Source organism: Neopelma chrysocephalum, unplaced genomic scaffold, assembly GCF_003984885.1.
Source record: "Neopelma chrysocephalum unplaced genomic scaffold, ASM398488v2 Primary Assembly neopelma1_62, whole genome shotgun sequence".
NCBI classification, from domain to species: domain Eukaryota; kingdom Metazoa; phylum Chordata; class Aves; order Passeriformes; family Pipridae; genus Neopelma; species Neopelma chrysocephalum.
This window is the reverse complement of record NW_020897719.1, coordinates 3,257,189-3,276,745: the sequence shown is the minus strand read 5'-3', so window position 1 is coordinate 3,276,745 and position 19,557 is coordinate 3,257,189. Positions and strand designations below refer to the sequence as shown.

Sequence of the window (19,557 nt, the reverse complement as noted above, 5' to 3'; positions counted from 1 at the left end):
CATGAAGTGTCTACAAATGGAGTCATCTTGGAGTAAACACTCCTGGCTAGGAGCTGCACAATTCACTCTCTCCCCGTGACCTCACTGAGTGTGAAACCTGACAAGGGGTCATGACAGCGAGTAAGGCACATGCTTAGATGATCAGAGGCAGATTGGCTGCATCACAGGGCAGCCCCCAAGGTTTCTAACTTAGGACACAAGAAAACACATTTTGCTATGCATCATTACCCCCTAATGGGTATCTCCCTATCATATGGCCCTCCTTCTCTTGTTCAGCTCTGTGAGATTTTCTTTATCTGAGTGAGAAAAATGCACAGTGTCAGATGGTGCAAATAACAGTAGTACCAGTCCTGGCATCAATAAGGGCAAGAGCAGTAGCTTCTGTTCTGATGGTTTTACTCACGCCCTTGCAGACCACTTCTGTCTTTAAGCAATCAATGAGAAATGCTCTTTGCCAGGCAGAGCTGTTCCAAAACTTCCCAATTAAATTTCTCAACTCATTTTTTTGCTGAAAGTACTTGTGCTTAGACTTACTGTAGTGCCAGGCCTTGCTGTGACTCTAACCCACAGCTGACTGACAACAGATAACCATATTAACAAGTGGCAAAATTATCTGACAAATGGCTTTTTGTCCACTGTCTTGTTTGTACACTTTAAACATCCTGGGTCCTGTGGGTCATTTCAGTATCAGCAATAGACTAAATAGTGAGAATAGATTGCTTTTAGGGTTTTTACTGCTTTACGCAGACAAAAATCCCCCAAACGTGGCTCCCCCATTTCTTTGATCCATTTTTCCAGTCTTATTTCCATTTGCACTTCTTCCCACTATACAGACTCAGTTCAGTTCCTCTCTGGGCACTCTTCTAGATATCTTGCAGTTTTAGAAGCCCTCTAGTTCCCCCCTGGAACCAATACATGTGAGTAAATGACTATATTGCTGAGCACTCAAATCCCTTTTTCTGAGTACTTCTGCCTCCACAGCATTCCTGCATAGTGACAATTCTGCATTCCCCGTGTTGCAAAATTCTCCTAGGTTGTGTCTGGAGGCAAAGATGGAGATGAAGACAACCTCTTACTTGTGAAACAGTCAACAAGAAGTTGAATACATCAGTAGAGCTCTAGAGACGGGCTTTTTACTCAGTCCTTGAGCATTCCCATCCAATTTCCGTTTCTTTTTCCAAATTACTCTGCCAATACTTATTGCTTTGGGGATTTTTTTGCGTATGTGGGCTTCACATTTTCAGCAATATTTAGCAATGGTGAGTCCTTCAATGCTTGGGTGCATAACGTTTTTAAAAGACCCAGTGCTTCAAAAAGACCCGGCCCTTCAAAAAGGCCCGGCGTTCATCTTGCCCGCGGTGCAGTGGCTGGGTCGGGCACTGTGCAGGGCTGAGCCCCTCGCCGGGGTATGCCTGGCGGTGCCTGGCGAGGCGGGGGCGGACCCTCCTGCCGGGAAGGTGTCGGTGGCCGCCCCTCGCCCGCCCCCCGCTCTCACCCTGGCCCCGCTGCCGCTCCGCCCCCGGGGCAGGCAGGGCTCGGGGCGGGCTCGGTTCCCCGGTGGCGGGGGAACGGGTTGAAGGGGCCGTAACTTCGGGAAGATGAATGTGAAGAACCAAGATGTACTGCTGGATTTGGAGGGAGAGGAGGAGGAAGATGATGATGATGGGGAGATCGGTGAGTAGGGAGCTGGGGCGGGGTGGGTCCCCGCGGGGCAGCGGGTTCACCCTGTAGCTCGGCGTAGGCTACAGTCGGGGAGGTCCCTGGTGCTGCCGGGGCTGTGGCCGCCGGGGGCCGGAGGGACTGGCAGGCAGGGCGCCCGCACCGCCGCTCACCTCCCTCTGCTGCAACTACTGATGGTTTTCCCGTGTAAAATACGGGATGTCTTTGTCCGTGCTGGCGGCGTGTGCCAGGTGTGGCTGCCTCATTGGAGCGGCGTGGCGATGGTCCTGCTTCCATAGCATCGGCAAGGCTCAGTAGGCAGAGAAGCACCGAAAACTTTACTTGTTCCTTTCCCTCTCCCGGGAGGGAAACGCGCGAGAGGGGACAGAAGCAGCACTTTGCAGTAGGTGCGATGCTGGAGGTCTTCGGTGTCGCAGGAATCTCCCATCACAGGCACAACCCGTGCCCCTGTGCCTTGGTCCTTGGGAAAATGCGAAGTATTCGGTCGCCTCTGCATGCCCCGGTGAGTCCCGTTTCTCCCCCTGCTGCCTCACTGCTGTACCTTAGCTTGATAGCCGAGCAGAAGAGGAGGATAATCATAGAATGGTTTTGGTTGGAGTGACCTTGAAAATCATCTAGTTCCAACCCCCTGCCAAGGGCAGGAACACCTTCCACTAGATCAAGTTGCTCAGAGCCCCATCCAGCCTGGCCTTGAACACTTCCACGAATGAGGCATCCACAACTTCTCTGGGCAACCTGTTCCAGTGCCTCACCACCCGCACAGTAAAGAATTTCTTCCTAATATCTAAACCTATTCTCCTTCAGGGACATCACACCCACCCCCACTCCCACCCCCATACATATGAACACAAAAAAGAAAAAAGTGAAAAAAAATGTAAGGGGAAAATTGGCAAAGCAGAGAAAGACCATGATTTTGCTGGGGGGAAAAAAAGCATATTCTGTCTGCCAGAAAAGCAGACAGTAAAATGGACAGAGAGTTTTAAATTCAAAGTGTGTGTTAGCCTTGTTCTAGCATCAGCAGCCCAGGACAATGATATTTTATTAACTGTGGGAATGAATTTTATTGAAGTATTTCCAGAAAACAGCCCAAAAGGGGTTGGTTCTCAGCTAGTTCAGACAGAAGGGATCTATTAATTTCACTGAAGAGACACAGATTTACTTCAGTTCTGAAGCTGTTTTCAGCTGCAGTAGCCAAGATATTCTAACATCTTTTATTTCTGCTTAACTTGTTAAAATGGATCTAACTCATAAGGAATGCAGGCAAACGTCAATTAGACAAGCAAGTAGAAGCTAGATCTGTATATATAAATTTCATCAAGTAAAAGGGGTGCCTGCTTATTATTGTTCAAAAGGTTTTCACTGAGAAGTACATAATTTTGATAATTTTTTAATACTGGGACAGAATTTCTGCATTTGTAAAAAATTCTAGTGACATTGACTCTCTCTGATACTCTTATTGCCTCTAAATACTAATCCTTAATAATGGCAAATACAGCCTGCCTCATTTCTCAGTTAGCTCACTCCAAAAGTGTATAAAGTTTGAGCCTCACCCAATGTCTGTGGAAATTAGGGAATGTCTTTCCTCCAACATTACTAGCCTTTGTTTCAGATTGGGAGTATCTTTTGATTTACAGTAATAGTCCAAAGACAAATTCAATTTTCCGTATGAAGTGAGGCAGAGGTATTGTTTGACTCCACTCCCCAAATTAAAGGGTGGATCAGCACTGCAATCGACAGATGACTTTTCCCTCCATTCTTCACCCCAGAGAATAACTAAATTGTTTTCTAGTCATGACTCTCTATCGAACTTGGGGTTAGTGCAGCTCCCAGAGCCAGCAGATCATGAGCTGCATATTCTGCTTGCAGGATACAACAGTTTGGAACAACTCATGCTATGTGGCAAAACTGACTAAAAATCGTGCAGTGATGATTTCGTGAGTTGTTATGCAAAGCCTGTTACACAGCACCTGGCTCTGTCACATTTGCCTCTCTGCCTTGCAGAGATGCATGTGTAACCATTTCAAGGTTTTTATGTTAAGTATAATTACAGGAGAGCTATTTTATTAGTCTGACAAACTTGTAAATCATCTGCCTCTCTCCAGTTTTATTGTACCACTTGCATCTGCATTTTTCCCAGGGACACCATACCTGCTTCACCAAGTAAGCAGAATTTCTGAACTCTTTTCAGTTCTATTCAAGATCCATTCCAAGTGTTAAAGGCTCATCAGAAAAGCATTGTTATGCAATATCAAACTTTGTAGCCATGTCACATAAAGGGAGTGATTTGTCTCATATTGGCACACCATTGGTTTTGGTTATCCACACTGACGACTTGCAAACTGCTCTCATCAGAAGCAGGCTTAGGCTTGTTTGGGTCAGAGTTGTGCTTAGGGAAGAAAGTCTTGTCCTAAGGTTAGGATTTTTGACAAATTGAAACCTTTTTATCCAGTGCTTAAACAAGACAGGCAACTTTTTCTTTTGGAGTCAGACTGTTTTCAAGGCGATAGTTACATCAGTGGCATCAATTTGTGCCTGAGGTATCTTATTACCAGGCAGAAATGGTGGGAAGGACACTGACCTGTGGTTGCCGCAGCATTTAAAATTCTCCAAACTCCTTATTTTCTGCCTAGAAACTGTCAGGCAGTTCCATAAATTGTAAAATTTTCTCTCCCTGGTGCCAAGTGTCATACCATTGGCTTGCTTGTGTTTGGGGATTTACAGAATATCTGAGTGCACTTTCCAGAAAAATTAACTTCTGCAGACAATATCCAGAGGCATCCACCATGACTAACCAGCCTGCAAGAAATACTTTTGTCTTCACTGGGATATGTTAGTAACTTGTTCACTGTTGTCTTGGTTTTACTCAAGTATGATATAGTCAAATGACTCAGATAAAATTTAGAAACCAATAAACGATTTATTGAAAATGGCAAATAAGTAAATCAGCACACTGGGCGTCCAGGACGACCCCTGCCTTGCCACGGACCGCACCCACAACGGTCAAAAGTCCCTCCTTTATACCCTCTGCAACCAACTCCCCCTCAGTCATGTCAGTCCATTATTGGTCCCTATTTCGCGGGTTTCATTGTGTTTGGTTCTTGCTTCGCGGGCTTCATTCACACTGGTTCTCAGTTCGCGGGCTTCTCCACTATTGGATTCTTGATTCGCGGGCTTTTAGTCCTGTTGCTGAGGGAAGACAACAGCTGCTCCTGTCCTCACGACCAGCCATGTTGGGGCTTTTTCCAGAAGTGTCTATCATAACTCTGGGGCTAATACTTCACAGCTTTGTTCCCTGAAAACATACTCAGAACAGACATTATAAAACAGCAGGACCCCTGGTGGCCTAGTGGTTAAGATGCAGCACTCTCACCGCTGCGACCCAGGTTCGATTCCTGGTCCCCCAGGCAGATGGAGCTCGTTAGCCCTGTGAGGCCATCCATCTATGAGAAGGTCACTCTAAACAAACCTACGTCCTGAGGACCTCACTGCCATTGTCCAAGCTTGCTTGGCCCCGGCAGCTGAACCTTAGAATTAAAGGGTGGGCTCAGTTCAGCACATGCTGTGTCTCACCTAAAAAAAAATCCATTGCGCAGGCTGGAAAGGTAAAAGACTGTCGCAGGGTATCTTGTCTTGAGGCCTGGTCCGGTGGGGGAAGAAAGACGCACAAGACACACAAGACACACAAGGATAGTGAGACGAGATGTCTGCCTGCTCAGTGCAGCAGGCAGCCTTTATTGAGTTTGCCAACTTCACACACAACACAAACATATTCCCACAACAACATCCAGGAATCCAGCACCTGCACATTATCAAACCGTCTTAACCTTGTACTCCCTGCAACCCAAGGCCGTGTCCATGGAAACCATCTAACCAGCTCCACTGCTCCCATGGAACATGGCCTCACTTTTGCACTACCTCAAACTTTAATTGTGGGGCTTCCCCCCACAAAAGACCTTTCCCAAAATCTTCGTTCGCGAAGACTGGCCGTACATGACAAGCCTTGTAACTACAGTGACTCAACACTCTCTGCTATTCAGCACTTAATGATTCCACAGGAATATCAGCTTAAACAACAAGCTTAACTTAAGCTTAACAACTAATTTATTTGTAAACTTTATTAACTCAGAACTTTATTAATTCAGAACTCATTTGATGAACAAATTATTCAATTTACTTATCACAAGTATATGTCCTAGTTGTTCCTTGAGCCCTGAGTGTACAACATCTTCTCATCTCTTGATACTGCTGCAATAATGATCAGGCCACGCTTTATAGATGACTGTGAAAAGGATGTTCATATGTCAACCTTTTTATGGTCACACAATGTAGATACTGTGCTGATGAAGATTCCAGTTCCTCTTTCTGAAAGGGCTTTCATGCTATTGTTCAGAATATGTTTTTATCAACTACAGTACAAAACATGTACAACAGTACTGGCTTATTCAGGTAACATTTATTGTGGAGTTGCAACCTAAAATAACCAGTTTTGTGCAGCCCACTGTACAACTGGAACCCTGCCCTAAGGGATGATGTAGTAATGCAAATGATGTAGAGCAGGCATAGCTGTTCTTCACCTCATTACTTTTGTTCACTGCTCTGTTCTATGCTTGATTCCTCATGGCATATGCTGAATTTAGTCATGCTGCCTGCCTAGAGCTCTTTTTTTTTCCTATTCAATAGCTTCATTAACTTGCTGCTTCTTGTATGACCCTACAAATGTTATTGATATTATATACTGTACTCCAGTATGAATGTACAGCACACCAACAGTATTCTACAAATTACTCCAGTTTGCCTTCATGATGCTGTGAAATGGTCAATTCTCTATGGAAGTCTTCTAAATGCAATGGAAAGTCTTAACAGTTAGATGCTTTATTTGAGAAATGTGACTTTGTCCTCCAAATTATTAAGTGTAATCCCCACCCTGTGGGAAATTTGAAAGGGTCTGCTTGGCAGTAGGTGCAGAGATCATAATTTTATAACGTGCAAGGCTTTATAAGCAGATTCTTTAAAAAAATGTGGTTCTGTTTCTGAAAGGACACTATATTCCTTTTCAGTCTATCTGCAATAATGAGTAAAACTGCCCCAGTCCACTCTTTTCACACTCGGTTTTCTTTTCTTTTGCTTCTCAGTCTTGTAATCAGCCTTAAAATGACTGGGGCACGTTGCAGTCTTCTGTTGTGCTGAAGATAGCTGTGGGATGGGAATGTCTGATGATCTGAGAATCAAGAATTTCTGCTCCCTTTGTTCTGTTTGTGACAGCATTCTTGTGCATGTGTATCTAGGAGATGAGGAACAGGAATGAGCAGGAGTGTAGACACATGGTCTTCTTTATTGTGATTTACTATTATGGCAGTGAGAGACTCTTCGTGGGGAACTGGAACTGGTACAGGTTTAGAAAATACTGGCCTTTAATAGCAGTCAGCATTTAAACTGCTTTTCATGCCTTCATGTCCTTTCTCTTATATCTGTTACCCTATGTATATCTGCTACCCTAGTTTACCTACATTTCTTTCTCTCTTCATATTTCAGTAATTTTATCTCCTGAATTTCTACCCACTTCATTTTCACAGAATTCAAGCCACAGAGGAGTACAAAATCCAACCCACACAGTGACATCAATCTTGTCACCAAGTATGGTTGCATTTGAAAGTACACTGCTGGTACCATTCACTTTTTAATTATGATTTAATGATTTTCCTGCAAAACTACTAAAAAACAAATAGTGAGTATAAAAATATTTAACTACAATATAATTACAAATTTGCAGCTATTTATAATCCATAAATTATGAGGGAGATCAAAGAATCAGGCAGGAATTTAGGAAACTTAAAGCCTATGTACTTACAACAATTGTACCTGATTTTTGCCTATTTAGAGGGTTTTTTACCATGACTGAGTTCGCAGTTGTCCTTAAGAAACTTCCTGTACTTTGAAAGTATTCTTTGTTTCTGTATTTTGAATTTAACTGTACTGAGCGTATGAGTCCAGTTTACAGATGAGTGTATAAGGTGTAAGAGGACTTGTTATCTGCCACTGTATCAACTTGTGCCATTTGCACATCTTTAATAGTAATGGTTTTGTTTCTTTTCTGGCTATCGAATAATAAATTTTATGTTGGATATTTATCACAAGTAATTCCTTGAAATTTTTCCACTATTTACGCAACCCACAAGTTCTTTTAAAAGGAAAAATACTCTATACACATTTATGCTCAAAAAATTAGATTTTTTTTTTAAATGACTTTTCAACCATGTTCATTTGTAAAAAAGAAAACTTATTAAAATCAATATGTAGGAAACAGCCAGACTTTTGCTATGTGGTACAGGACTCCAGCAATTCCATAGTGTTACAGTTACTGAAAGTAATGCAATCAAAAACTCACAAAAATGCCCTAATACCACTTGATTTGCATTTTATGCAGGATGTCAAACTGCAGGTAAAGAGCTTGAATTTCAGGAGACCAGAGACATGGAAGGGGAGATGTATACATACCGTAACAGACATGTTTCTACACAAATGGACCTTTCAAAAGTAATTAAAGAAGGATTATTAATAATACCTGATACAATATGCATGAGAAATTCACAGAAACACAGAATGGGTGAGATTGGAAGGAACCACAGAGGGTCATCTGGTCCAACCTCCCTGCTCAAGCAGGGTCATCCTAGAGCACATTGCACAGAATTGTGTCCAGACAGGTCTTGAATATCTCCAGGGAGGGAGATGCCACAACCTCTCTGGGCAATCTGTTTCAGTACATGGTCACCCACATAGTAAAGAAATTCTTCCTCCTGTTGCCTCTTGTCCTATTGCTTGGCATCATCCTTTTGACACCTTCCCTTCAGATACTTATGGACATTGATGAGGTCCCCTCTCAGTTGTATCTTCTTGCAGTTGAACAGGCCCAACTCTGTCTTTCAACGTTAAGATAGAGACTCCAGTCTCTTAATCATCTTTGTTGCCCTCTGCTGGACCTGCTCCAGGAGCTCCATGTCTCTCTTGTACTGGGGAGCCCAGAACTGGACACAGCACTTCAGATGTGGCCTCACTAGGGCTGAGGAGAGGGGCAGAATCACCTCCCTTGACCTGCTGGTAATGCTCTTTCTAAGACACCTGAGGATACCATTGGCCTTCTTGGTCACCAGGGCACACTGCTGGCTCATGGATAGCTTGTTGTCCACCATGACCCCCAGGTTCTTCTCTGCAGAGCTGCTTTCCAGCAGGTCAGTCCCCAGCCTATCTTGATGCCAAGAGTTGTTCCTCCCCAGGTGCAGAACCTTGCATTTGTTGTTGTTGAATTTCAGACAGTTCTTCTCTGCCCATCTCCAAACAGAGAAGATGTTCCTTCCTTCTGAAGGGCTGCACAGCACTTTGGGGTATAGGCCACTCCTCCAGCTTTGTGTTGTTGATAAAGTTGTTATCATGTATGTCATTCATTAAAATTATCATTTAAATCACCTCATTCTAGCATTTCTTGGTACCTGCCATTTCCTAGGAATTGATGGGTTGCATGCTGTGAAATTAAGGTCTAGTTTGCCACTAGGCATGTTGCAAACCCTGAAGGCGATCTGATACTAAAATGGGTGTTTTCTGCTGTGGTAAAAAAACCCAGAAACAAACACAAGGCTGATTTTGTATAAGAGCAATTATATGGCATAAGTCAAACAGTCTTGTACCCTCCAAAAAAAGTCAAATCGGGGCTTAGCGTGAATATAGGTGGAACAATTTTACCTCTGAAGAGGGTATGTTCATCTGCTACACTGACCATGAGGAGAGACTGCTAGGACATTGCTACCATTTGGGGTTATGATTCAAGTCTGATGGATCTGGAAGTTGAAATGAAAACTGTAGTCTGTTGTGTTACAAACATGTCAAGCAGCACAAATTGGCTTGGCTATCAAAAGAAGTACTCCCCCCACAACCATCCCACAGAAGCAGCCTATGTCTTTGTGGCATTTTGGCCTTATTTTTCTTTTTATCAGCGTCAGCATGGTAGGAATGCAAAGCTGTAAAGAAGGACACTGTACACTTTATGTTCTTATTGCTGGCATCTGTGGGAAATGAAAACTGGCAGTCTTGTGAATTATCATCAAACAGTAGATTGTCTTTGATAGTAAGTCTAAGAATGCAAACATCTGAGCACAGAATCTTTTGTCTTATCCACCCCTCACACTTTACTCGGGCATCCCACATCTCTCTGAAGGCTTTGTGAGTGGAGTGTCTTGTCCTTACTTTTCAAGAAAATATACAGACATCTGAAATATAATTTTGCTTGATTCAGTGGAATTACTTTTTTTTCACCTGCCCCATACTCAAGCATTTGATAACAGCAGTAGACATGTAGACACGGTTCGCTGTATGGACTTGAGAAGTGAGCTCTTGAAGCAACACTAGGGTTAATTGAAAACAAAAGTCCTCAACCTCAAGGTGGCCTGATTTAATATTTGAGCAGTTCTGTCTCCTCTGCAAGATGCACAATTACGCCCCGAAATCATTATGTATGCCCTCCCCAAGGACATCAAGAATCATACAATCATAGAATCGACTGGGTTAGAAAGGACCTCCAAGATCATCAAGTCCAACCCTTGATCCAACACCACCACAGTTACTAGACCATGGCACTAAGTGCCACATCCAGTCTCATCTTAAAAACCTCCAGAGACAGTGAATCCACCACTTCCCTGGGCAGCCCATTCCAATGTCTCATTACTCTCTCTGTAAAAAAATTTCTTCCTAATATCCAACTTAGACCTCCCCTGGCACAGCTTAAGACCGTAAGAGGTTTGCCTAGGCCCCACGTTTGTGTATACATGGTTTCATACTCTGTGTGTGAGAGGATAACTCACCCAGCACAGTTGTTGGTTTATTAGGGTTGGGCTGCTCAGTGGCATATGGTAGGGAAAGGAGAAGACTTTCGTTACTGTAAGGCAGCCCTGCACATATCTTCCATTGCAGGATATCATCAATTGGGACTATAATCCTTTGTTCCCGTTCCTATCCTGCATCCTTGTCAGAGCAGCTTCCTTCTTCACTAGCCTTTTAGTTCCAAACCTTACCAATATAGATGGTCCATCTCCTGTGCAGCAAATGACCTATTGAAAGGCATAATATTACTGAATGCAAAATAGGCAGGGCCCAGATAGCTTTGCTAATGAAAATAGACATTATTAATAAAATATGTGTGTTATGTTTTAAAAAGGTGAGATTCATACCAACACAAATCTCCTTAGCAGGAAGAACAAGGAAGATCAAGTGGTTTTGGAAAGAGACCACATTTAAACATCTTTAATGAATACCAAAATGAGATTGGAAAATTAATAAAATATATTAAAACAGAAACTGAACTTTAAGAAGTGTAGTTACAAGTCTGCTGGAGCATAAACATTCTTTACTTGATTTTCTGCCTCATGGTAGAAACAGCAGCTTAGTTTCAAAATATTGTATAAAGGCTGAATGAGATTTAGCCCTTCAATTAAGTGTTTAGATTAAATAATTTCCAACTAAACCACTATTCATCAATATTCTTTAGACACAATTGAAAATGGAAGTTTGTAAGAACTGCCATCAGTAGCAGATTTTGCTTTGCTTTTATAGTTTCCCTTGCTTTCATTTTTTTGATGATGGATTTCCCCTGGCCCCATTAAACTGGTTAGTCAGGTTCTCCAGCATTTTTTAGGCGTGATTTATCATGGGACATTAAATATTTGCATAGGAGACTGCTTGCAGTACAGTCATCAGAACGAGCTGCTGCACCAATGTTCTTCTGCAGGAAATAGCCACCACCTCTTTTCTGTTCAGTGCTGTTTGAGACCAGCTGGTGCAGCAGGCTAAATGCCTGGTGAACTTGAGTGTCTATGATGTGTGTCTATCTTGTGGGCTTCTAGCTTGGGTAGATCTTTTGCTAAGGCATCACAAGACTTTCACAATATCTACAGGAAGATCACAGAATCATAAGTGGTTTGGGTTGGAAGGGACCTTTAGAGCTCATCTAGTCCAACCCTCCTGCGTCTTCAACTAGATCCAGTTGCTCAGGACCCTCTCCGGTCAGACAGGGATGTTTCTGGCAGTAGAGCATCCACCACCTCTCTGAGAAACCTGTTCCAGTGTGTCACTACCCTCATTGTTAAAATCTTGATCCTTATATCTAGACTGAATCTACTGTCTTTTAGTCTAAAATCATCATGCTTTGTCCTGTCTCTACAGGCCCTACTAAAAATCTGAAATGACACTGTAAGGTTTCCCCAGAGCCTTCTCTTCAGGCTGAAAAATCTTAGTTCTTGTTCCATGGCTGCAGCAGAGACCTGTGACCTATCCCTCAACTATTACTACTTCAAGAAATTACAGTCAGATAGGGAATCTTCACTCTGTAGGGAAGAGCAGGAGCAAGCAGCACTTGTGTTGAGATGCCCTGCACCTCCTATGCTGTGATGATGCTGTAGGACTTGTGTCAGGAGAAGGGGATGAGATTAGTGACTTCTCAGTGGGTGAAATGTTGTGGATTCTTTTCTTCCTTTGTGGGAGGAGTAGTAACTAAAAAATGTCATCTGGATTGCAGACCAGGTTGGAAAGTATGAGAAGTGATTATAAAATATTGGCAATGTAGCAACGCTGCTAAAAATGCTGGGAACTGATATTAGTAATGCAAGGGCGTGCTGACACAGTGGAGGAGTTGAAGAGCCACATCCTGCCTGTGAGAAGCTGGGGTCTGTTGCTGTCAGTGGAGGAAGCCTGAGATAAGTACCAAAGACTTGAACTTAGACCAGTGAAGAGATTCACATAGCACAAAGCAGGGTCTTGACTGGAATGTCTGGTAAAATAAGTGTTGAAGAGATGGAAAGAGAAAGGAAATGGAAGTGAATGCAAAACACTTGTTGATATCTGTGTACAGACTAAAAAAGTAAGTAATTAAAAGTGAAAGAGGAGGAACTCTTGACAGTACTCATATGGGGAGAGCTGGCCAGTGCAGCTGTTAGGAAGAAATTCCTTGTTGTGAGGGTGGTGAGGCACTGGAACAGGTTGCCCAGAGTAGTTGTGGATGCCCCATTCGTGGAGCTGTTTAAGGCCAAGTTGGATGGAGCTCTGAGCAACCTGGTCCAGTGAAAGGTGTCCGTGCTCACAGCCGGGGGTTGGAACTAGATGATGTTTAAAATCCCTTCCAACCCAGGCCATTCTACAATTCTATGATTCTGTGGTTCTGTTCACCTGTTTATCTGGTCAGGAACTCATTAAGCAGTGGCATAAAGTTTCTTCCAATTGAGTTTATCAGGAAAATAAGCTATAGCAAGGGACTAAGGTAATATAGCTGTAACTGAATTGAAAAATTCATCTGTGGCATTTTCATGCGTATTTTTAATATATAGTAAAAATTACATTGTGTTCATAGGTAATTTATCTAGCAGGAAGAAAATTCCATCTTTATTGCATTAATTATTTGCAAAAAAATTCCACTGCTCTAGGTTTGGCTCTGCAGTTAGACATAATAACAAGTCTGAGTTGATAATCCAGAGGTCTCTAGCATTCCCAGAGAATTTTATTAGTTTGTGTGCAATATTAGTAAATTTATTAGTGTTCTTTTTCTATGTGTTTTTTTCCTTAAGTAGTCTAATGGAGTTTTTATAGGTGTTAATGAACAAGGATGAGGTCAAGTAATGTACTCTTTACCCTTGTGAGCAGTCCCTTTGACTAGAGTGGGAATAGCATTATTTTTGTAAGTCCTATTCATAGTAGAAAATGCAGAATTAGTCCCTAATGGAAGAAATATCTCTATTAAATCTTTCATCATCTCTGCATATACTGATTTATTCTAGGAAAAATAATTAAATTCATTAATTATTCTGCTGTCTATAAAAGACGAGAAAGAATTTGCACTAAAGCACAGTTTAATCTATAAACTCGTGGCAGTACTTAAGACAAATAGCCCAGGAAAAACTCCTCCAATATTTTGTAAGACTTAAACATGTAATATATTATTTTTAAAAAAAAAGAAGAAAGAAATTAATATGACCCGAAAAATAAAAAAGTTGGTGCTGGACTATTTTTTTTAAACTGTTCCTTGCTGATAACCAAGTGAGTACAGAAAAAGCTTCCTGGGCAATGCAGTCCAGCCAAATAGAACTCCAGATGTTTTGTAAGTTTATTGGAGTTTGCAAGAAGAGCAAAGCTCTGTTTTAGAACTTTTGTAGACAGAAGAAGGTGGTTTTAGATAGAAGTTGATTGTTAAGCTGCAACCGTTAGAAGTAAAACCTGAAGACTCCTTCAACTGCCAAAACTGCTTTGTTTTCCTGATTAGGAAACAAAAGTACAGTTTGTTTCTAAACTCTGGGTCCAACACCCGGAATGCTTACAGGCAGGAGTTTTTACACCTACACACACAAAATAGTTTAAAAAATGTCTGTAGGTTTTGACTTCAAACTTAATATTTTCATTGTCAAAGTAATTAAAAATATCTTTTTAGGACCCTCCTGTGAACACACTATATAACAGCTGAGTGTAGGAAGTACTTTAAAGCAAACATGCTGAGAAACTCATTACAGAAATTCAAATATATCTCCTTTGAGACATGTAAATTTAATAGCAATGGGTATAATTTTAAAAATATATTTCAAACTTAAGATTTCTAATTAGATAGCTCATTGATCCATAGGCATTGAAGTCTAACCAAACAGCCATCTGCAATTACAATTGGGTTGATCATTTCAGTTCCCAAAGAAAAGGCTCCATAACTGCCTGGAGGCTTGGCATTTGTGAGGAACACCAAGGGATCAGCTTGCCTGCTAAAAAAGCTGTATTTGGAGCCTGGGGCAACTGCTGTGTGTGGGCTGCCCTCCTGTAAAACACAGGTAAGGCATGGTATGCTCATTCCCCCTGTAATAGAACAGTAATTTTGACAGTATGCTCAAGGTTGAGCTTGGCAAGTCTGTCTCATAACAAAAGTAGAAGTGGCTTGTCTTCTTTATGTTTCCTACCTAAGGACAGCTGATTTGTGTTAGTTGATCTGGGATAAAAAACAGACAAAAATCACCTTATTTTAAGCAATTAAGAAAATACCTTCCAATTCAAGAAGGCACTCAGGGTCCTTCAACACTGGAACAGGTATAAAATAGCTTATCAGACTTTTGACCAGAGGTCTAACTCTACAGTTCCCTCCAAAGTGTTACATCACAGTCTTGCAGAAAGTCAGTCTTCAGAGATATGCATGTTTATCAGACCAGGTTCTGGTCATGCATGAGACCAAGGCAGGGGAGGGAGGGTGTTCACACAAGAATAATAAATAGGTTGTGCTGCTTCTTGATTTTACCCTTTGTACTTCTTAAAATATCAGCAATACTGTGATTTAACACAGCTGATTTAGGTGATCTCACCAACTTGTCTGAAATTTCTCAGAAAAAAAAATCATACAACCAAGGAGGTTTTATGAAGTTTGTGCCCAAGTAGTCCTTCTGATAGCTGTTACGTTGCCACAGTCTCACATACTTGTCTCAGCCCATGGTAGGAATCTTGATTTTTACAGGATTACCTGCAGGTTGCTCCTGTAGTCCTCACACCATAAATTTCTGAGGTAGCAGGCTGCATCTCCTTTCTATGCACCGATCTGTGTAGGCACATAGTACAAGCCAAATGTGACACAAATATGAGAACAATCCTTTTCAGATGAGTGGAACCAGCAGCATCCATGAAGTTAAGTGTGTAAATGTTGCAATCTCTGTCCCCAGAGACTGGCAGTTGCTGTTCCGAGTGGATTTTTTTCAGTGGGGGGTGTTTTTTTTTTAGTTGTTTATTTTCCAAAGCTATTCATAATGAAAGCACAAATATCTGTCTAAACAATAATACTCTATTTATCAGTTGTGCTTGGTGTATCCTTGTCTTTGTTTTCGTTCCTTTTCTTTGAATGGAGGAGAGTTTAATTAAATTCTTTGGGGATAGATGTTTATCCTGAGCTCTAAGAACAAATGTGTCCATCAGAAGAGCTTCTGTATCTCTCTCTATGTACAGTTCACTGAACAAACCCATTAACCATTCTTCTCATCAGGATGTTCCTTATGAACACCTTGCATGCAAAAATAAACACCAGAGAAGTCCTATTTGTTTTCATGATTAATCTTTCAGTTCTTTTCATATCCTTCACTATTTTCTTTGCAGTTTTACTGTGTCATTTTTAGGGCCAGTCATTCTCTTGACCTCTGGAATGTCAAGTTTGAGTTCATATGAACAGATCTGGCTCATGCAGAAGAGAAATGTCACTGAGAAGTGGCATAAGATGCTCCTCAGCTCCAGACTGCAAAGGTGAAGTGCCAGCCTGCAGCAAGTGGGAACAGAGAAGTCATTCAGTGATTTCATGTTTCTGTATTGCTCCAGGTTGCAGATACTAAACTAAATGAAAATCTGGAGATGAAATCTTCTGGTTTATGTTACAGGGATCAGACTGGATGACTTCACTGGTATCTTCTTGTCTTACAGTCTAAGAGCTGTATTCACACATTTCAAAAGGTCATTCTTCTTACCTTTGACACAAAAACCGGAATCTGCAGTAAATTCACTGTTGTGTCCTCTTAAAAAACAGAACAAAACTCAGCACAGCCAATATCAAGGGTCCTAGCCTCCTAACAGCCCATCATACTTACATTTTCCCTATTTTATAATGAGATGTGTAAGCAGTCTTACCTCAGCTTAAATGAAAAACAGCCCTGTAGAGGCTGCTTGTTGGTTTTGGGTTTTTTCATTGGAAAACTGATTTTTTGCATCTCCTCAATTGCACAGTTTTGATGAAATGGATTAGAATCTCAGTGGCAATGGGGTTGTGAAGAGTGATATTGCTAGGTTGCTCAGCACTGGTTGTACTCTCATGAAGATCTATAATGTTGTACAAAATGAGCAAACCCTGTGATTGTTCCTGTATTACTGCCATCTGGTATGGTCATAACATCTTAAAACAGTTTAGCAGGATTCTTTATAGATACCAGAGTAAAATGTCTTTCCATGATTTCCAAAGCAGAGCTTTCATTTCCTCTTCTGTGGGCTTTTTTAAAGATTTCATGGAATTACACTGTGGTGTAGGTGAGATAGGAGGAAAAAAAGATAATTTCTGTTTGGCTTTTTCCTCATTATTCTTGCTGCATGGTTTTGAATGGTATCTAGAATCAAAGCTAGTAATTTTTCATCAGTCATTATAGTCCTGAGTTCTTTTGCTTCCTCCTGAGATAAGCTATCAAAATACCTATTTTTCATATTTTTATTCTCTCTGCCAATCGAAAGGAGGCTTGTACTTTTAAGTTCACCCATATTCTTTCCTGACAGGTTCTTAGAGTGAATTTACTCATTCTGGGATGGCTGATTTTCTATGAAGGTGCAGAAATTGTTAGAGAAAACTAGAAATGGCCCTTCAGGACTGACTATCATGTGCTTACTTTGCTGGGTCTAAAGCTGTTCTTGCTCTGAAAGACTTGTTCACAGTGGTGGTGGATGAGCATACTGAAATCTGAAGTATGACACTCCCCAGGGAATAATCCTCCTGTATGTATTGCTTATAAGCACAAATCTTAAGGTAGATACCCGATACATTATTAACATCATTGCACGCCAAGCAGTGAAAAAGCTCTCACTGTCCCATGGGCAGCACTGTTCACACATTTTCTCAGGTATCTGTGACATCTGTCTCAGGGCATGTAGTACTTTGTAATATATTTGAGAAGATTTCTAATGTACCACCTCATGGAATGGAGGTGATTAAAAACTTGCTGCTCTTCCTTCTTGACACTCTTCCCAGTGTCAAGAAGTGTAAGAAGCAGTTGCAGTTTCAAAAGCATTTAAGATGATCTAAACTAAAAATATACTACTTTTGTCTGATCATATACTGTGGGACCTTCCCTGCCTCCGTGCCCTCATCTCACACTTCAGAATATTGAATGGTGGTTTTGACCCAAAGGAGCACTGGATTGTCTTAGTGCCAGGAGGCTGGGGCACATAGACCACTGACCTTGTGGTGAACAGCTTTAGTATTCCCTTAGTGGTGAAAAGGCAAGGCAAGAACATGGACAGAAGGCAAGCTGTAGGCCAGTGACTCCACTGTAACTTAAAGTCAAGGACTGGGAGCGGGCAGTCTGTCCAAGGACAAAAGCCAGGAACTAGTGCTAAGCCCTGCAGCTGAATGACCACAAGGCAGTAGACTGTTTCCTTCCTCATCTAACAGAAAGGATAAGCCACCAGTTGGGCTTACAAGTCAGATTACAGATCACCCAGCCCAACAAGAGGCTGATTGCAGCCAAAGGTGCAGCTTGATGGTGGCATTACCTTGGAAAGTTTATAGCATTGTCAACCCTGCCTAATCTCAAGGCTTGGTCTGGTAGATATGCAGTACCTGATTTATGCACTCACATCACCTAAAGGTGGGGGCTCTTTACCAGGGACTGAAATGACCAGGGCCTCCAGTATGACATTCTCTCTCCATTTTTTCTCCCTCTCCATTTTTTCCAGCCTTGTCTTGTTAGGGGACTGTAATGGCTGTTGAAATCTTACCTCCTTCTACTTCCAGGTTCTCAAAGTCTAGGGAAAAATGTCTAGGGATCACTCTGGAGTTTGTTTTATTGCCTTCATGTTTTCCAAGTGTATTTGTGTACAGATCTGTTAAGCTGGTATTTTCACATGCATTTATTATTTTTTAACTTTAGTTGAAGAATGGACTTTTCAATGCCAGGAGGAGGGAGCATATTTTTATTTTCCATCATCTGGCCACATTACTGTTATTAGAAAGCTGTGTGCACACATGCATCCTTCTTGTTAATGCCTGTTTTCCCAGAAAGTAATTTAGAAACCTCTGTGGCTTCAAAGCCAGAGCTGCCTGGCATGAAGCTGTCAGACCTTACTCAGCTGTAGTTGATGGGCATCATGAATTGAATTTTCAGCAGAAACCAGAACTTTTATTCATAGTGATTGTAATAAGCTAAAACACGCTGGTTGGTTGTGGTTTTTTCCATCATGGTACTGAATTTACACTAATTACGTTATTCTGAACTGACTTTTAAAACTGAATAAGTTTGATCCGTGAGAAAAAGTGTCTACTTTTCTTGCAGTGCATTTTGAAATTACTCTGCAGCAGCACAGAGTGGTCCTACATATGGACCACAAATCAAATTGCCTGATTAGGTGAAATTCTAGACTTTCAGCAAAGTTTAGTCATGCTAAATTGCAGTAATAATTGTTACATCATTTCTGCTCAAGGGAATCTCTCAAATGCTTCAGATATAATTTCGTTTCTAAACTGACTGTATAATTAAATAATACAGTATAGCCAGCAGTAATCTTTCTCCATATTTAAATGTAAATATTACTGGTTACCAATAGGAGCCATAGCATCCCTAATTGGTTGCAGCTAATAATATATTATGTCTAAAAAACGTTAACTTTAAGGCTATGAAGTCAAGCATTTAGAAGTTGGGCAATGTCAGCATTAACATTGCCCAGGCAACTTCCATTTTCTTGCCATTTGTTTGCATGCATGTTACAGTTTTTGATTAAACAATCAGTGTTTTTTTTCCTCTTAAGTCCACTGCCTCATTCACTGAACTGGTAGTAATTACAGATTTCTTTTTATCTTCCTCATTAAGATCATGACTTCTAGCATTGTTTAACTCAAATTATCAAAGCCTTGCACAGAATATTTTCATTCCTTTCCTCCTCTGTGTTTCTGTGGTGCTTTTACCACAACTGAGCACTATAACCAACAAGGATGTGAGTGTCAGGTTGCATAACTCTGTTTTTAGGGAGACCTGGAGTTTCAGGAATCCAGACCCTTGTGATAGGAATGCGGGCTACGGAAGTGATAAGATGTGGGGAATGTAAAACACTTCTGAATGGGTTTTGCAAAGACAAAACACTGAA

The 19,557-nt window shown here is 41.4% G+C and overlaps 1 protein-coding gene across 2 annotated transcripts in view; it reads left to right on the top strand.

The window, feature by feature from the left end:
• Nucleotides 1-1,522: 1,522 nt before the first annotated feature.
• ANO6 (anoctamin 6) overlaps nt 1,523-19,557 on the top strand; it is an 88,547-nt gene continuing 70,512 nt past the window's right edge. For both annotated transcript variants that reach the window (XM_027682221.1, XM_027682220.1), the window contains exon 1: nt 1,523-1,674. In XM_027682221.1, the coding sequence (XP_027538022.1) occupies nt 1,599-1,674 (76 nt within the window). In that variant the 5' untranslated portion in view covers nt 1,523-1,598. The remainder of the gene's footprint in view (nt 1,675-19,557) is intronic.